This window comes from Ciconia boyciana, chromosome 10, assembly GCF_034638445.1.
Source record: "Ciconia boyciana chromosome 10, ASM3463844v1, whole genome shotgun sequence".
NCBI lineage: Eukaryota > Metazoa > Chordata > Aves > Ciconiiformes > Ciconiidae > Ciconia > Ciconia boyciana.
Window position 1 is genome coordinate 28,205,334 of NC_132943.1, and position 19,139 is coordinate 28,224,472.

The following is a 19,139-nucleotide window of genomic DNA, read 5'->3' on the forward strand; positions in this document are numbered from 1 at the left end:
AGCTGCACAGTATTTGTCATAGCTTTGTTACTATGTAGGACTATTTTTTGTTAAATGCTTGCTAAGGTGAGCGATTTGTTAGCTCCTTCTCTCTTCTGTCTGGAAAAAGCCAACAACTTGGAAATCCAATTGCGGTCGTGAAATGTCGCTGACTTGGAGCTGCCTGTCCCAGGATCAGACCTACGGTAGGCAGCAGCATGCAGTTTCTCCCCTTGTCAAGAACTGGTTCTCACTGCCATGTGAAAGTCCAACAGAAGGCTTTTGTCTATTGCACCACTTCTCTAAATGCTACAGCCTTTAAAATTGCTCCCATTTCTTCTGTCAAAAGAAGGCACTAGGCACATAGAGAGTTCTGCTTGATTTTTTGTGTTTTTATTTTGGGGTGTAAACTTATTCCTAATTACCCTGTCTAGAAGCTTCTGTATGTTATCTGCTCGCGTGGTCATAGTGTCCTCTCCATGGTGAGATCTGTGCAATGGGGCTTTGGGGACTGATTGACAGCATGTCGTCCTGCTGCGGATGGTTGTCCTGGCGGGGTGGGCTTAGCCCTCTGCTGAGCTGGAAAACAGAGGAAACAGCTTCCAAATCTGGCCAGTCCAGACCTCACCAGCACCTCTTGATCCCGTTTGCTCCCATCCTCCTCCGGCACTGGATGTCTGTAGTTGCTGGGGAGGCAGCAGAGGAAGAAGCGCAGGCTCTGACCATGCCACCAAGGGCCCAGCTACGTAGCCTGTAAATATTTCTTTGGTTTCCAGAGGCTTATCCCTATCCCTCCATGCAATGTGGAGGGATATAGATAAATTGTGTAATCCTTCCTGAACAGCGAAGGATCTCTTGATGTACAGATCTAGCAGGGAAACGATCTGCTCAAAAGCATGGGGAAGCCTAGCCCTAGTATAGCAGGAAAGCTCTACTCACAATGCACTCAGACATGGGAAGAAGTCCCCAAGGGAACTGGTGGAAACACCTCATTTATGTCTTTTTGAATTATGTAGGAATGTATTTTTTTGGACCATTCTGTATCTGAAAGAATCCTCTGCAGGCAAAAATTGAATTAAGTCCTCTTCAAAGGTTTTTGCTCTTTTAAGAACAAAAGACAGTGACTTAGTGGCATTCCTTGGGCTAAATTGTATCTGTGTGCGTGTATTTATATGCACATTTATATATTCAAGGCCAACACCCAGATGACAAATGTGAGAGTTCTTTTATTATTATTCTTAAAATGCGTGTGCGTTTTTTACTGCGATGCCTGGTAGTACTGTTAATAGTGCTGTGGTTATAAATCGTCCTTTAGACATTTATAAGGTAGTGTAAATCACAATTTCTCCCTTATCTAGTTACTGTCTATGCATTTTTTATTTGAATAGTTTCAGAAATAATGTGGGAAAAAAGAAGTTGGTCTGATTTAAGTAACGAGATGACTTGACAGGATTTATTTCTTTGAAGTACGACTAACAAATTACATTCTGAAGCAAGAGAAGCTTTTACTACAGAACAAAACCACTTTTTGGTTACAAGTATTAAAAGAAGTAACAAGCCAGATGTTTTCCTTAGAAAGAAGTTCTACTTAATATAGGAACTGAGTATGCAATCTTTACTCATACAGAGTCAAAGGGAACCTGCTGTGAGGGTATGAAGGTGCAAGTGAGAGTCCAGTGCTGTACGTGGCAGGACTTCATTGCAGAAAGCTACTGGCTGCTGTTTACATTTCAAACATTCTCTGAATAAGTGTTGTCACAACAGACAAGCAATTATAGACAATAATGTCAGTAATTTGTGGATTAAGAACTCCTTAAGGATGTATTGGCACGGCAGACAGTAGCTGCTTTTAGCTTGCAACTGTTCACCCTTAGCCGTGCCAGCGAAACTGTTACTTCCCAGAAGCTATTGTGTTCCCTCCGAGGCAGCAAAACAATAGCAGGGGTTAAACTTCTCCCCGTCCTCCCTCCCGCCTCCAGGCCTCCCCAACAGCTCTCACCCAGACAGCTTAACCTCAAAGAGTCATTTTTAATAGATACATCTATTTATGTATATGCACAAAATAGAAATATTGGCCATTGTGTCGAAGTAATGCTGTGCTAGGTTCTCGCCAACAAACCCAGAAAAATCAGATTTTAAGATTCCAGTCCTCTAAATACACCTGCGAGGAACTCCAGCTGAAGGCCAAGCCCCAGCACGCCATGGCTGAGGGTGCGGGACACGTGCCGACCCTCTGACTCACCCCTCGGGACACCCGTGGCTCAGCACAGGCTCCGTAGTACCTTATGCAAAAACATGCAGCGTGTGAAACATGCCATGCTGAGAAAATGTTGATCATTTTGATGATCAACAAGAAGGTTCAAGCGTAGTTTGTTCTTTTTTTTCCAAAATACCAACACTTAAAAATACAATCCTGAAACACCTATAGCAAAGAACACTTTCAGGGACAAATTAAATACAAATACACTTTCTTTGTGCTACTGTTCTTCTGTTTTAATCTCAACACAATGCATTCAGAAAACTAGAGCGTGTTTAGGAAAATGGCTCATGTGATGAGGAGAAATTAATCTTACGAAGCCTATATATAGGTAAAGTAGGGGATGGGTTGGAGGGGTTAGGAAAAAGAAGAAATGTGTTGCTGTCATCAAGTCAAATTTTTTTTGTAGGGGAAAAGTGCAACAGAAGTTCCTTGACAGGTTTGAACTAGGAAGCTGGGAAATGAAAGGATATTTACTGAGCACCATTAACCTGGTACTTCCACAGGCAGATTTGCCTTTAAACAAAAAGTCTCTCGTGTGCCTGCCTGCCAATGCCAGCTAAACCGCCAGAGGACTCTGGTCCTTTTTGCTGTTTGCGCTTAGTAATTCAGCACCTCTTCCTGAAGATGCTGTAAAAGACCTTTTTAAAAAGCTTATTTCTCCCAGGCGCCATGCCTGGGGGCGAGCTTGCCCGGCACGCAGGGCTCAGCCGAGGCGGCAGGCCGACCCTGCGCGGGGAAGCCGTGGGCTCCCGCTCCCCAGGGCAGGCACGGACTGGCCCGGTACGCCCGCAGGGGCTGGCCCAGCCGCGGCCACTGGCAGGTCCGGTGCAGCCAAGGCAGGCTGCCCTGCGCAGGGCGCTCGCTGCAGAGACCTTGGCCGGCATCTCAGCGAGCAAGCAGGAGAGGGCGGTTGAGAAACAGCTCTCTGTCCCTGACAGCGAAAGCGGCCTTTTGTACCGCACGTCCTTCCCAGATGCGGGGACTCCTCTTTTGCTGGGTTTTCAGTTGATTCTGGTCGCTTGAGTACACCGTGAAACAGATGATAAAGGCTTCAAGTGCACCCGAGATGTTAAGAGACGTTGTTTGGTAGTGCCGGCGTCCCTGCAGACGCCTGCCTGTGGCCGAGCAGAGGCTTACCTGATTTCACACCCCTGACAACGAGACAGAAAGCGGTGCGCGCCCAGCCAAGCTACTTGTCCTCTTGTGCCTTCCCTCTTCCCAGCACTCCAGTTCCCCGAAGAAAAAGCGTCACGAATACTCTTCTGCCCGCTCTGCGTGTGTTTTGGTTTGGAAACGTCCCTCGCACGCCCGCGGCTGGCCGGCCCGGCCCAGGCCAAGGCGCGCCGCTGAGCCCGGCCAGGCCCAGCCTTCACGCCAGCGCGGGCGGGGCAGGGTGCCCTCCCTGGGGACCGCAGCCCTCCCGCCGCCTCCCCGGCCGCGCTGCCCCAGCGCCGCCCAGCCCGAACCCCCGACCCCCGCACCCCTGCCCCGAGGCGGCTTCGCCGCGGCCGCGGGCCGGCCCGGGCGGCGCGGGGCGGCGCGGCGGCCCCGGCAGGAGGCGAGCTGCCGCCGGCCCCGCTGCCATCACGTGGCCGCCGAGTTTTCTCCCCGCAGCGGTATGAGGAAGTCACAGCCGCCGCCGCCGCCGCCGCTGTCCGCAGCCCGGGCGGGCGCAGCCGCCGCCGCCGCCGCCGCCTCCCCGCGGCGCGAAATGTGAGTACCCGCGGGCAGCGGCACCGGGCCGGGCCGACCCTAGCCCAGCCCCCTGCCCTCCCGCTGCCGTCCCGGGCTGGCGGCGGGAGCCGGGCGGGCCCGGGGGGGGCTGCCGGCGGCGGGGCCGGCACCTGCGGGGCCGGGAGCGGCCGGCCGGGGGAAGCCGCGGGGCGGCGGTGAGTGGGTCTGGGGGCGGGCCCGGGTGTGATCGCGGGTGGGGTCGGGTGGGGTGGGGGGGGTGTGAGCGCGGGGCGGGGCGGCGGCACTCCCGCGGGGCTGCGCGGACGGCGGTCCCGCGCCCCCCGGCGGCCCGTCCCGTCCCCGGCCGCGGCCCCCGGACGGGCGGCACGGCTCCCTTTCCCTTCCTTTCCCTTCCCTTCCTTTCCTTTCCTTTCCTTCCCTTCCCTTTCCTTCCCTTCCCCCGGCAGGCTGGCTCTCTCCGGCACTCGCCTCCCGGCGTGAAGCCCCCGCCGGCGCCGCAGCCCCGATGGAGGAGCCCGCGGCGGCGGAGGAGTGGCAAGGGGCGACCCAGAAGAGGAAGGCCTGGGCCAAGAGCCGGGACTCCTGGCAGGCGTCGGAAGCGGAGGATTTCTCGGCAGCGGCGGCGGCGCTGGCCCGCGGCGAGGAGGAGGAGGAGGAGGAGGAGGAAGAAGAAGAGGAAGAAGAAGAGGAGGAGGAGGATCTCGCCGGCGGAGAGCTGCCGCTGGCCGCAGAAGCAGGTCAGTGCCGGGGCCGCAGCCCGCGGGCCCCTGGGACCCCCGGGACCCCCGCGGGCCGCAGCGGGGCCGGCCTCGGAGGGCCGCGACGGGCCGCCCCTGACGGACGGGCTGTGACTGACGGTCAGTTTTTCTCTCCCTCTGCCCCTAAGGCCACAGCGTTCCCAACGAGAAGATCGCGATATGGCTGAAGGACTGCAGGTGGGTGCTTCCGCCGAGCTGCCCCTGCCCCTGCCGTCCCGCTCCGGCCGCGGCGGCCGCCGGCGGGTCGCTGCGGCTGCGGGGCAGGAGCCCGCGGCCCCACGGTCGCCCACGCGGGGTGGCGGGCCCGGCAGTTCGCAGGTAGCGGAGGGGAGGAAATCTCGGCGGCGTCCTCTCCCGTGGGCTGGCGTTGGGCATCCCTGCGCTCTGGGGCGGTGCTGGTCACCGGCGCCGCGGGGGCCTTCCCGGAGCACGGGTACCCTTCGGGCTTCTGTGGGTTATACCTCCAGCCGGGGTTACGAGGGAGCAGCGGCGTACGTACCTGTAGCGAGAGAAGAGCTGGCTTTTGGCACCTCTTCTCTCCTTGGTGTCTCACGTAATGAGGCTGAGGACTTTCAGCCACTGGGGAGGAACTCAGTTTAGGGTAAGGAAGGCAGCAATATTTTGGAAGCTGCTCCGTTTCTCCCTGAGGGGCTCCAGTTTAAAGCCTCCTGTTGCCTTGCCTGGTTTTTGCTGCAGATTTAAAGAAACAGAGCTCACACGGCAATGGCCTCTGTGCTTAGGGGTCTTAAACAGCGATGGCACAATTCAGACTAACTTGATTTATCCAAGTCTCTCCCCATGTCTGCCATACGGACTGACATCCTTAACTTGCGACGTGGTATATATATTCCATGGTTCTGTTACTATTACAAAATACTTCCTCGGTGTTTGGAACAGGCTGACGGCATTACTTTTTCTTCATTCTCAGTCACATAAAAGTGTAAATGCGACATCCAGTAGCAGCTGGTTTTGTCCCATCTTTTTCTCCATTCAATCCTAGCAGCCCTTGGAGCCAGAGTGGATGGGGAGAAGCTAACAATTAGCTTTCCAGTAGTTAACAATGACATTTCAAGACCTCCCCTACTTGATATTTCTGGTTTCCTTCTCCTTTTGAGAGCAGCTACGTTAAGATGAAAATGTACGTCTGAGATTAGCTGTGCCTTTGTGATCTTTTGAGCTGAGCTTACTCCCATAACTGAAGTGTGGATTGCTTTATAGCTACAGGGTCCTTGGTATAGTTTTCTTTGGATATCTGCAGGCTGGGCCTTGGAGGGGGTGTTGGCAGCTACAGACTTGAAATCATACTGTATCCCTAAAATAATGATGTTCAGACCTGACAGGCATTTCTTCCAGAATGCCAGAGTGGGAGAAGATTTTTCTGACTTTACCTGAAATCTGGTGTCCTGTTGGTCTAGCAAAGTATATCCTTAAAAATAAGTGTTATGAATTCAGTGCTTTATTAGAAGTATTTTTTGAGCAGGGACGGCAAAAAATGGAGGAATGGAAGGGGAAGAGGCCCCTGAGGGAGAAATTCTTGCTAATGCTGCAGTGCCACTTCTCTCCTTATCTGCAGGATTTCTGTCTAGAACCTTCCCTGGCCCTGTGATCCTTGCCATTTCTGTACAGATTGGAAGGAAAAGCACAAAACTGCAAACTGACAACGTGAACATCTAATAGATGGTCACAAATCTTGAGTAATAACGCAAAGCTTGCAGTTTTATTCCTGTGCTCTGGTAACTATCTGTTGTTAAAACTGGCATTAAATGCTTCTGTGGAATGTGTTTGCATCTCTGGCAGTTGATTCCCAAAATATGGGAATCTTATTTTACACTCTATTTCCATATTTTACACATAAGGAAAAAAAGTACGAGTTTACCCTTTTGCTAATATGGAGATGCAAATTTAGTTAATGCATGTTTGTGAAACCCATTGTGGGCCTTCCACAGAAGTATTTTAAAGTATAGCTATTTACTGTTGTAAATCTTTTCAGAAGAATCTTGTGTTCTCCTCAGAAAGATAAAATTTGCATTTTTTTTACAGATCTCTTAAACCAAGGTATTCTGACTCTGTAATGTGCAGAGTGCATGCATAGCTGGGAGGTGCGATCCCAGCTGCCTGGAGCAGTGCACAGTATCTTGTGTGTTAAAACTGCAGAATGGTTTCATTTTTTTGTATCTAATATACATGCGAGCAGTAGCTAGCATGTGCAGTAAAATGATAAGTCAACTTGCACTGTTGTAAAGTGACTATGTATAGAAACCCTGAACTGATTGTCTCTTGATAAGAAAGTAGATTGGAAAAGAGGGCAGCGTAACAGATGACAGAATAGCCCTACAGATACTACAGCACGTTGTTTAAAAAAGAATACTTAAAACCAACAGTTGTTGTGAAATTTACAATTGTTGTCCCTGAAAATTCTTATTTGTTTAATAACATTGTTTTTGCTGTGGAGCTTTGATTGCTACAAAGTGTGGGCAACATATGCAGACTGAGATTCTGTTTCTGGTCCATCGCACAACCTCATTCTTACAAGTTAGCTCTGTTGCAAAAATATAACCGTTACTACAAGTGAACATTCAGTTACTAAAATAAAGCATTTTCTCTGTTACATATTTTCTAAAAGCAATCCTCCCCATTTTGTCTCAGTTTCTATAAGCTTTTGTGAAATGTACATCAGCAGAAAATTGGCACTTTCAAAATCTCATTTTCTGTTTTGAGTTGGCAGCAGTACAAAAAAACTTAATATCAACCCACTGCATAAATAGATCTGCTTATAAGATCTCCTTTGTTTGTTTCCAAAAGCATCGATAGTGTTATAATACGGATAAAAAGAATTACTAGCTGTCCCTTGATATTCACGTTAGCAGTTTGGGGCTCTTATTACTTGGCATCTCTGTTTCACATCTGCTTTGGAGGAGAGAGGAGGGTTCCTAATATCCCATGCTATTTAACTTGGTAGACACATGTTTTTTGTTTAAAAAAACCCCAACAAACAGTCAACACTAAAGCCAAAAAAAAAGCACGTATGTATCACACTGTGATAAGAAGTGTGGAGGCTTAAGAAATGTCAGATGTTACCGAAAGTTTCTGGTTCATTCATGTTTTGGGAATCGCGTGCCTTTGACAAGGATATCCTTTGCTCTCTCCCTGGTACTTTGAAAAGGCATTTTGAAGTAATAAGAAAGCCTGCAAAGTTTTTTAGTTTTAACTCTTGTAAAGCTAAGACAGGAAACACAAGTGTTTGTGTTATACTGCTAGAAAAGAAGAAATTTTTGTCAACTCTATGGTGATGTGTATTATTCTGATTGAGTATATTTAAACTCTGCCAGTAATACAGGGGATGCGGGAGGTATTTAGGAGCCATCTCCTGTAGATATGCAGGAAGCAAGTTCTTGAAATGCCTCAGAAAGAAGAGATTTTTTGCTTCAAGTTTAAAATAAACATGGCTCCTGCCCAGTTAAGGCTTTAAAAACTGAGTTTTAAACAATTTCACAGCACAGTGCAAAACCCTTGTCCCATTCCTGAAGACCACCCTACCGCAACTGGTAGCTGAGCAAACCAGCCTCTGGAATGAGAGGAAGCCTTGAGGCTGCATACGGTCCTCGTACCTGCTCAGGACCCGTGTCCCGTGGCAGTGTGGGCATCAGAGTTCATTCAGTTCTTTTGTAGACCGATATTGAGATAAGTTATTGCCATATATGTTAAAATACAATAATAAATGAGTGAATACAAATGGAAAACCATAGGATCCCTTGATCCAGGCACGCGCCTGCTTACTTGCTCTTTGCTCTGGCTGCCCTCCGCTTGCTGTTGGCCTCCCCGTGCTGCTCCTCGCCAGCAGCCGTGCGGAGGCTGCCGGGACGTGCTGGGGACCTGCTGTGATGCACCTCTGGCAGGGAGACCTCGTCCTGAGGGCCCAGCAAGTGGAAAGGTCCCCCAGCCCTAAGCTTCCCGAGAGCGCAGAGCTGTTCTGAGACAGCGCCAGCCAAGCTGGCTCGTGGGCCTTGCTGGTGAAAAACAGCCTGGCACAGAAAGGCAGAGCTGTCTGTGCTGTTGTCCAAGAGGATTTTTGTGTGGATACTTCTCCCTTGTTTCAACTCATATTGTGTCTAGTTCTTAAACACAAGGTTTTCAAAGGCAGCTGTGCCTTTGTGCAGCAGTGCAAGCAGGGCAGCAGATGGGTGGTTGACAGGGCTGCTTTTCTGGTGGCTGCTAACATGCCGTAGAGGTGAGGGACTTAATCTCTGAAAGGAAATGCCAGCTTCGGTGGTTGCTTTTACCGTTTTCTGCCAGCCGGTGCGTGCAGCACTGACCTTGGCTGTCAAAGTCACTGCCAGCAAGTTTCTGCATCGAAAAGGTAGAGCCGTGGAAGTAGCTACCGGGAAGGAGAGGGAGAAGGATGGGAGCGCACCCATCAAAGCCAGAGAGTAAACAACAGGCATAGTTATTACCTCAGAACATAAGGCTTGTTGTAGCGTGACAGGTTTAGACAATATGCCCTAAGTTTTTCAAACCCTGACAGGACAGACATGCAGAAACCCAGGAGATCTGAGCCTCAGCAGAGTCTGTCGGGTCACCTGAAACACGCTCGTGCACCTGGATGCTCTGGCTGTTTTCCTTGGCGTCTCACCGCAGCGGGGCTTTGCTTCGCTTCGCAAAAAATGCATCAAAGTGAGCTTGCTCCCTATCAGCAGGCCACACGTGGAAAGAGTGAACTCTTTTCAGAGGGGGGAGAAAAATAAGGTTGTGAAGTATAAGGCCTGTTAGAAAGCAGATGCAAACTTTCCTTGCTTAATTTGGCCCCGGCACCAAAACAAATAATGTATCAGAGCACTGTTTACTTTCAGGTCTTTGGGCAGGTTAACGTGTTTGTCTAATTAAAAACCCAAATGAAACATACATAATATAGGCACGTAAATCATCTGCTTTCCCCTTCTTTATGAGTATTGTATTTCTGAATTTGTTTTGGGCTTTGAGAGTTAATGCTGCGCTGCTTAATAGTGTCGGGCCTTTGGTTAAGCGCGTCTCGGAGACAAGATGTGGAAACATCCAGCTAGTGTCAACAACCGGAGCGTGAACCCAGAGAGGGACTGGACCTGTCATTTGTGCGGTTGCTGCTACTCCTTTTGGGCACCGTGAGGTTCAGCAAATCCCCTGCCCTTCAGGGAGCAGCAATAGGAGGGATCATCCAAATAAGAGCCAATGCAAAGAGTCTATAAAGTATCAGAACTGGCAAGTGACAGCTAACATAGCTGTCAAGATTTTTGTCTTGTTCCTGATCACCAAATACAGCTTTTCAGCCCTCTCTCCAAGAAGTTTTAAATGTGTAGAAAAATGGCAACAGTTTGTGTCTCATAAATGAGATTTAATTAGCTCATTCAAAAACCGACGATCATTATTTCTGGGTGTTTTGCCGAGAAACCCATGATTTTCCTCGAGAGATGGCTGCTGACCCTGAAGCTTTGCCACTGACTGGTGTCTGAGCATTGCAGTTATTATTAACCTGTTTTGTTGTTTTTCCCTACAAGGCGTATTTGTTCAGAGGGCTGGGGATTGTTTAGGAAGTTACTGCCAGTCCTCAGATGTTTGTGCTTTCTGGGGGCGGAGGGAGGGACAACTGCTGCTATCACAAGCTTGTTACACGCTGGAAGGAAGGACATGAAGCAGCAAGTTTTTAAAGTAGTATTAATCTCTTCTGTGGTTTCAGAACGCCTCTGGGAGCCTCTCTGGATGAGCAAAGCAATCCTCTGTTGAAGGGTAAGGAAAGGCTTTACCTACTGGAATCTCTTTTGCTGGGAACTGTGCTTTCGTGGACCTTCACCCGAGACCTCGGCTCTTTAGCAGCGGCACAAACCACAGCCTAGTCGTCGCTGCTGTTGTTCTCACTGTGAAGCAGTTGTGCCTGAGAACTGGAGAAGGGGGAAAAGATCCTGAACAAGTCTTTCTGGAGAGTTTAGTAAGCCCTAAACTCCCCCCCCACAAATGTGCAGAATGGGGAGGTTGTAATTTCTTCTCCGAGCTGGCGAGCATTAGGCAGTCTCTGCCTCTAATAACTCTGGTTGCCACACCTGAAAATTTTACTATCTGAGCACGTCCGAATACTAAGGTTCAAAGTACAGCGAGAATGTGCAGGTAGTGACAGGGTGCAGAGGAATTACTTGCTGTGCCTGGAGTCTTCACTTCAACTCTTAATCTGGTAGAGGGAGAGAGAGGGGTATGCCTAAGCTGGAGCCAGGCTCTGGATCCCCCTGGTAAGATGTCTGGGGGGTAGATAATGTAGCAGCAGAAGGCACACAAGTGCTGGGTGGTACCTTCAGGTTCCCACTTGCCATTAACTTGCTTGCAGGTTGACTCGGGAATGTTTCTGAGCACAAAACTAAAGCAGTGTTGTAGTTGTTCTCTTTCAAAATAATTTTTCTATGTTCCAAAATGTAACTTCTCACTTCTTAGTGCGTTTTTAGCGTGTTAGTAATGCAGGGATTGTAAATATAGTCTGGTTATATCCTGTTGTATCAACTGCAGTGTCTTTCTAATATCTTTAGTTAAGCTGTTGGAAAGAAAACACTGCAGCATTCTAGTTGTTGAACTGCTAACTGTACGTTTTCAGGCATGCTGGTGAGAAATGGAGGAAGTTTTGAAGATGACTTATCCCTGGGAGCCGAAGGTGGGTGTGGCAGGATTATGACTCTTTTTTCTAGCAAAAGAAAAAAAAAATTATGCTCAGTCATCTGATTTTTATTTTGAAAGACAGCATTTCCCTTCCGGTCAAAGGCAGTTGATAAAGCTGGCTAGAAAACCAGTATGAAGCACATAGAAAAATGCAGGATGATTTGCTTTTTGAGATTAGACTATTGCTGGTGTTAAACATTCTGGTCTAACCTGAAGGTCAGAGGCAGCCCTGAATTTGCTTCTGCCTTCTCATTTTAATGCCCACAGTGGCAGCACAGCCTGGAGCACTCACTGAGGCTGTGAGAAAGTGGTTTCTCCTACTTGCTCTTCTTGTCCATGGGTTACTCTTGGCAGCTGTGCATGCCCCGCTTCCACTGAGTCCCTTGGGAGTGGCATGTGCGGGCTTTTGAAAGAAGGAATGAAATTCTGTCAGCCAAGAGGCAAACACATTAAGGGCTAAGTGCTTTTAAAAATGAAAAGCACGAAAGCTGAGTAAGTAATTTGAATCAGCCACGATATACGCTTTGCTGTCACTAGCTGCTTGCCTTTTCTTTCTCTTCCCTTTTTTAAGGGGAAGGAGATGTGGCTGTTCATGGTGGACTTCTTTGCTAGAAAAAGACTTTGAGCCTCTCTGTTGATAATGGGTTAGAGGTGCCCATAAACAAACAAAAGCACTGTGGATCCTGTTCTAACAGCAGCATCCTGAAATAAAATAGCAAAAAACAGTCTCACAAACTGGGTCCTGGGGTTATCTGCAGGATAGGGGATATAAGACAATATCTGTTTTCAGTGTAAAAAAAAAAAAAAAAGGCAAAACCACTCCCGCCCTTTAGCTTTTAATGTTTTTTTGAACTATAGCTTTTGCAAAGTGTCAGAACTCGTATAGTAGAAAGCCCTTTTTTCCACAGAAGTCTTGCCAGTGGTGTCAAAGTAGTGGGACAGGGCCTGGAGGAAGGAAATATCTTTAATTTTTAAAGATTCAAGACTTCTAAGGAAAACAGTTGATCTGATAATGACCTTGATCTGATAATGATGGAGAAGCAGTAAATGAGTCCCTTACTGCAATAGATTAAATAGGATTAAACTTTCTTTCTGACAGTCTTTTCTGCTTGTTAGATTGCCTGCAGTACAAAGATTTCATAGGAAAAGTTTCTTTGTAACGATAATCCAAGCTCTGAGCACATGGCCAATAATACGAGAGTCAGTAAAACATCATGTCATTTCTTTCTTTTCAATTTTTTCCCCTTATCTTTCCCAAGGATTTCTGGTTTTTATGAACCTTTAGCATGATTTAGGCAGAAGGTCGTTTCCCTCTTTTTCAGATGACAAAGGTCCCAATACTAGAATCACTGTCTGATTTTCATGGCTAAGGATGCGGGTATTTCTGCACGGCTTTGTTTCCCATCCGAGAACAAGGGGACAACAGAGCTGCTTGGAGCAGCGCTGCGTCCCCTGCCAGACAGACAGCCCCTTTGAGGCTGGTATGAATGGCCTGCCCTTGTGCATCCGTAGCTGCCTGAATCCAGATACAAGCCAGAGCCCTGTGTGAATGGTCCGGAGGGCATCGGGCAGGGTTCTGTAACCCCAGCCCCCTGCTGAGCTGTTAAAACCCATGGTTTAGCTGCTCACACTAGTCACCAGCTAATCCATGTAGATAGGCTTACCTTCATATTATAGGCAAGAATATATAAAAAAAAAGAGATGTGGCATCTGCGTTTTGTATACATTTAAGTTTCTTCTTGATGCCTCTGAAAAGAAGAGAGAGGTTGTGAGGTTTCCACGTTTGCTCTCTGTTGCTGACTGTACCCCGCTGGCACAGCGAGTCGAGATGCAGGGTTTTCCTGGCAGCGTGTTTAACATCACTTTGCTCTTTTTGTAGCTGATTCCGAGGGCTGCTATAGCGTATGCACGCTCCTTGTCTCTCTCCTGGGGCAAGTTTGTTAATGTTGAGTCGCCTCTTTGGGGAACTCATAATTTAAGGCTGGCGCTCAACTCTCTGGCTTGACAGGATGTTGATTTTTTGAAAGAATAATGCTGCCTGGGATGTTCCCGTGTGGAGCTGCGCTGATCTGGCTGCAGAAAGTGCTGACTTCCCTGTTGCAGGCTGGTGACCAGGTGCTTGGTACCCGGTGGCCAGCCTCTCTCCAGAGCCCTCTTGACTCCAAGTGCGGCCACGGGTCCCATCGGTGCCACAGGCTTCACCCAGCTGGTGCCCATGGACTGCACAGCGCGGGCAGCCGGGGCCCTGCCCCACGTCGAGAGCAGACTGTGCTGCTGTAATTACTAATGAATATAGTCTCAGTACCTGGCCGTGGGGCCAGCTGCCTTTCTTATGTTCTTTACTTTCTCTACTGGAGCAAGCCTCGTGTGCCCGCTTCTCCTCCTCCCCTTCCCACCCGGGAACAGCCCTGCAGCTGGTAATCGCGTCTTCAGTTGCAAAGCAATAAATGGTTTATATAACAATTACTAGCTTACCACACGTAAAATTTCAAGTTAATATGATTAATGACAGTATGTAAACATGTGTCCATGTGAGATTTTATATTAAACAGAGCCTGAATAAACCAGATCGTCTTTATATCAGCTGTATACTAGAAACACTTGACAATCACATTTATACGGGACGAGAAGAATGAGGCTTATGTGGGAGTATTGGTAAACGTGCTCGCTGCCTGCTCCTTCATACCAGTTGTGGGAAGTGTAATTCTGGAGAGCTCTGTGTGTAACTTCTTCTTGTTTCTCTACAGCTAATCATCTACGGAGTGATACCCAAATGGAAACATGGTAAACATCTTTTGTTTTGTTGTTTACTTCAGAGAAATATTCCTACTGGAGGGCAGGAGGGAGAGGGGGCAGTGGAAGTCATGGAGGCTACCTCAGAGCTAAAGCTCTTCTGGTCATGCCAGCTTATGTGAGAGGGAAAGAGAAGATCCAGATAGCACAGAAACAGTCATTATGAAATGCAGAAAAAAAAGCAGATTTTTATTCTTCCAGCAGACCTGACATAGATTTTGGGGTAGCAGGAGGAAAACAGAGAAATGCCAAATCTTCTAAGTAACTTAGTATGGTTTACCTTCTTTGCCTCACTGATCCCTTGCCATTTCAGAGATTTCAAGGAAAAATTAGTTTTACCTTTCGGAGCAGATATCCTTTGGGAGTGGGAAAAAAAGACTTTGAGAGAGCCTGCTTTATAGGGAGAGCTTCGAAATAAAATGTGCTTGACTAAAACCCCTGTTGAGCCTTCAGCAAATACCAGCACAGCCCGTGTGGGCAGCATCCTCGCTACTCCTCCTGAGCCGGGCCCTGTAAATGCGTTTTGAGGTGAATCCTCTGTCTTCTTCGGTTTCTCGGTGGTTGTTCTGTTGTGTGTGTGTGTGTTAGGATTTGTACAGTAAAATTCACCCTGGGAAGGTTTGTCCCCCAGAGAGATTGTCAGTAACGGTACATTTGAGGCTGAGGTAGCACCTAATGCTGAGGTGGCTTCTCCAGATGCAGGGAGGAAATAGTTTGGGATTGGGAAAGAAACTGGTCGGCAGTCTTGCTTGGAGCTCGTCTTGCTCCGTTTCCTCCAGCCTGGAGCCTCTTCAGCTTCCCCGGCCACTGCTGGGGTGGCTCACAGCCTTGCGCGGCTGGCAGCCAAGGGTGAGGGGAAGCCGGGTGCCTCAGGCATGGAGAGGTGGTCCTGCCACGGAGAGGTGGTCCTGCCGGAGGAGGCAGTGGCGCGGGGGAGGGCAGGGAAAGGCAGCTCAGCCGAGGCCGGGCTTCCTTGCTGGAGGAGGGTGGGATCGGGGAGGGTGGGGCAGCAAGGGGAGATCAGGGATTTGTTTGTTCAGCTTGCATTTGCCTTCTAATTCTTACCGTCTACGTACATTTTTACTGAGGCATCCCAGGGTTCACTTTTGTTATTGTATTTCAATAAATGACATGGCTAATATAAACCAGATAACACTGAAGGGGAAAAGAGCAATTGAGCAGCGCCGGAGGCTTAGCTCTCCTTCGAGACGGAGAATCGAGTCCCTGAACGAAAGGGGTTTATCACGGGGGTCTTCTCCGTTTGTGTTGACAGCAATGGTGTGCTGGCGAAGGAGCGGAGGCTGCAGTTCCGCCAGAAGGGGAGAAGTATGAACTCCACCGGGTCTGGAAAAAGCAGTGCAACTGTTTCAAGGTAAAAGAGTACTATGCTTTGAATGTGATGGCACAGTTCAGTGGAATTTGGCTGCGTTTTGCTGGCAAAACTTACTTCTTCTGTTCCTCAGTTAAATGGACTTGGCTTGATTTATGTGCGTTGTTGCATTTAGTAGCCAGGAAGGGAATTTTCATTTGGTTGCTTGAAAAGCTGCTATTGGTTTTTAGTTGTGGTTTGCAGTAAATACTAACAAGTGGGCCCAAATGTTAGACACGTCTGAAATTTTAATGACATTTTAAAATCGGAGCTCTGCAGAATAAGGGCTGACTTTATAAATTACAGGATTAGATCTGAGATGTGTCTGGGCCGATGACTCTGGTGATGTGAACCGAAAGTTCAGATGCAGAGATCTCCACATTTCCTGAAGCAGGCTGAGCTGTAGGAGTCAAAAGTTCAATAGACCAAGCTGGCTACTGGGCTGAATTAGCAGTTGGACAGAAGGGACTGGGTCTTAAAAAGAGACAAGTAGATAGTAAACATCTTGTCATTTGTCTAGTGTTTCTGAATTACTGGAGCTTTATGAGGAAGATCCTGAAGAAGTGCTCTATAACCTTGGATTTGGAAGAGATGAACCAGATATTGCTTCAAAAATTCCAGCAAGATTTTTTAATTCATCATCATTTGCCAGAGGGATAGATATCAAAGTGTTTTTGAATGCCCAAATACAGCGCATGGAAGTGGAAAATCCAAATTTTGCTTTAACAAGTAAGTATGTTTTTGAAGGAAAGTTTATTTTTAAGTTTTTGAACTGTGTAAACCACCTCAAAAGAAGGTGTATATCTAGTGTTCTGGCAAAACCCCTTTACAGTCTAAAGGCCAAATTCCATCCAGAATCCATAATAAAACTCTTGCTTTGTCTTAAATGTGGCAAGAGGTGACCATCAGTGTTGTACACCTTGGGGTGAGGGGAAGGTATTTATAGTGGAGGAGGGAAATGAAAGGCATCCCGTAAGATACATTGCCTTCTGGTTTGTATCGTTCCTGCTTCTTGCTCCTTGTCTTCTGTTGTAGCGTTAGAGCACTGAAACAAATAGCAATATCCATCTTTTTCTTGTGTTCTTCAGTATCCGGGTGGGATTTTTGAAATCTGTCAGCAGCGACCTACTTCTGTAGTTGTTGAAATCTGGGCCAGTATTTCTATTGACTTGGACAGGAGCTTTGTTATGTCAGTAACGAGCGTTGCTGAAATGAGGGCATAGCTGAAATGTCCTCTTGTAGTTGTAGATGGAGAGAGCAATGCGAGTAACCCTTTTCTTCCTAGCACTTTGTAAATTAGCTTGCACTTGTGTACCTGTGTCTCTTTTTTTACTGTATGAAAGCTTTCCTTGCTGTTCTCCTTGTGCATTTACCAAACACTCTTGCAAAGGTTTTTTCCATTTTTTCATGCTCTGTGGTATCACTCCTGTTGCAGGACTAGGCAGTGTTAAGTCAACCTTTGGGACCCTTGATATAAGTAGGAGGAGGTTTGGGGGTGGGGGCAGGCTAGAGGTAATGATGCAAATTCCCTCTTCAGATATGAAAAAAGAGCTGTCTCTGAGAATTCAAACCATCATGTAGAGATGGATTAACAGGTCTGGGATGTGATGACAGCAAACGTCCTCATAAACTCTGCCTTATGTTTTGTTCTTGTGCAGGTCGTTTTCGTCAGATTGAAGTGCTTACTACTGTGGCCAATGCTTTTTCTTCTTTGTATTCTCAAGTCTCTGGGACTCCTTTGCAGAAAATTGGTAGTATGAATTCAGTGTCTTCCAGCAAAGAGGCATCTAGCCCTCCCCCTTTAAATCGCAGCAATACAGCCAGTCGGTTAATGAAGACCTTGTCTAAGCTCAATCTGTGTGGCACACAGCAAGCTGATGGTAGCGGCTGTTCAACTCCTTCACCTGTTGAACAAGGGAAAAGTCCATCTGAACCAGGGAGCGAGGAAAATGAGGTTAAAAATGAATCTAAGTTACCAAAATACTCTAAAAAGAAGGACTCTCCCTCTTTTTTGGCTACTGTAAAGGAGGAGATAGCCAGTAGTCAGTCAAATGCTGCGGACACATGTAAACCTGCAAACCTTCCTGCTGGGACTGATAAGCAAGAGGGTACTGTGCCTCCAGCAGATGTGCAAAGCAGCAGGTTGGCAAGCGCCCAGGATGGACGGTGTGAAGAATCTGGTCTTTTGGACTCGCCAAGCCTCAGCAGCAGTTCCAATACATCCAACAGCAGCGCCTCGACACAAAGGCTGCCTGCGGCATCGCCAGGCAGAGACCCCTGCGCTCCCCTTGCAAACCCGTCCATAATGAATCTAATGCTGCAGCAGAAGGACTCCTTTGAGATGGAAGAGGTAGGTGGAGATAGATGACTTTGTTTTTGCATACAGTTTACATAACTTGCTGGCTGCCAGCAGAGGAATGTTCTCTCTTGTGTAGTTGACAGTGTTTTCTCCAGGAATATTTTAAATTCTCCAAGTGATAGGACAGTTGTCGCTCTCTCTTGGTAGGCTGCTCTAATTGACCCTTTTAATGAAATAACTTGGTGTTGCTGCTGCTGTTGTTCCTGAGAGTCAGCAGGAAAGTTCTCATTCTTTTTTTCATCGAGTTCAGGTAATTGCAGTCACTGGCAAAACTACTAGGAGCTTTTCCTGTGGAAATAGATCTAGGTTTGCCTTTATATATGTAAACCCCTTTGGTTTTAAATTTTTACTTTGCTTAAATTGCTAACTGGAAATCTTTATTTTTGTTGCCTAAAAGTAAATTCAGTTTATCAATTGATATTGATTAAGGATAAATTTGTAGATGGAGCAGGAGTGTTGTTGCATGAAAGGGAGAGGGGCTGTCAAGTAGAGTGAGGTGCTCATCTTGTGCAGCTTTTGGGTTTGATGGCATATATGTTGATTTGTTTGTTCTCTGGAAATTAGCACACTGAAAGTTGCTGTTTGATCTGCCTTTCGCGGTGGCTTAGTTACGCATTCTGTGTTAGCTGCCTTTTAATGTCTTCATAAATGCATGTATCCATTTTTTGATTGATAATTGTCATAAAGGGATTTTAATTCCCAGGCTCCTGTAAGTGATTTGCTTATTAGGCTAGTAAACGCGCAGCCTACAAATTCAAGAATGTAATTTTTCGCATAGACTCATACCTTGAATTGTAAGATCTGCTTTAACTTAAATCAGCAGGTGTTTTTGTGGACACATTTTGAAGTGCTCACTGTTAACAATTCAGCAGTTAACTTTACCTATGTGAAATAGGTATGTAAAATGAAGGATTGTGTTTTATTTGGTGAAATGAGTGAAGAAAGCAAGTGAATAGAAAACCCCCAGAGTTTTACAGCGAATGAGGAAATGATGATTTAGTAGATACTATGTCTCGTGTTGTATTGGCACTACAGACTTTTGGGGCTCCTCTAGATCAACTAATGTTGTAGCTGAAGGCACTCATTAAGTAGAAGGAGGTAAACCAGCCTCTCATAGTTCCTGCCCCTTGTTTGTGCCTGTGTGTCATCCCCCACATGTTGTGTGGCCATCTTGTGAATCAGAACAAAGGACTGGTCCAGTTGAGAGGGGAAAAAGAAACCCAGTGTATTTTGATTGATTTAATTTTCCTGGCTTAG

General features: G+C 47.4%; 1 protein-coding gene across 3 annotated transcripts in view; it reads left to right on the forward strand.

Annotated features, from left to right (window-relative positions):
* Positions 1-3,681: 3,681 nt before the first annotated feature.
* Positions 3,682-19,139, forward strand: part of ITPRID2 (ITPR interacting domain containing 2) — a 43,402-nt gene continuing 27,944 nt past the window's right edge. The window contains exons 1-9 of one of the 3 annotated variants that reach the window (XM_072874324.1): positions 3,682-3,952; positions 4,381-4,671; positions 4,821-4,869; positions 10,400-10,449; positions 11,300-11,356; positions 14,109-14,145; positions 15,428-15,526; positions 16,044-16,252; positions 17,182-17,873. In XM_072874324.1, coding sequence (XP_072730425.1) covers positions 4,440-4,671; positions 4,821-4,869; positions 10,400-10,449; positions 11,300-11,356; positions 14,109-14,145; positions 15,428-15,526; positions 16,044-16,252; positions 17,182-17,873 — 1,425 coding nt within the window. In that variant the 5' untranslated portion in view covers positions 3,682-3,952; positions 4,381-4,439. Of the gene's footprint in view, positions 3,953-3,998; positions 4,129-4,380; positions 4,672-4,820; positions 4,870-10,399; positions 10,450-11,299; positions 11,357-14,108; positions 14,146-14,585; positions 14,683-15,427; positions 15,527-16,043; positions 16,253-17,181; positions 17,874-19,139 lie in introns of those variants that run through there. The other 2 variants (XM_072874325.1, XM_072874327.1) reach the window with 2 other exon arrangements.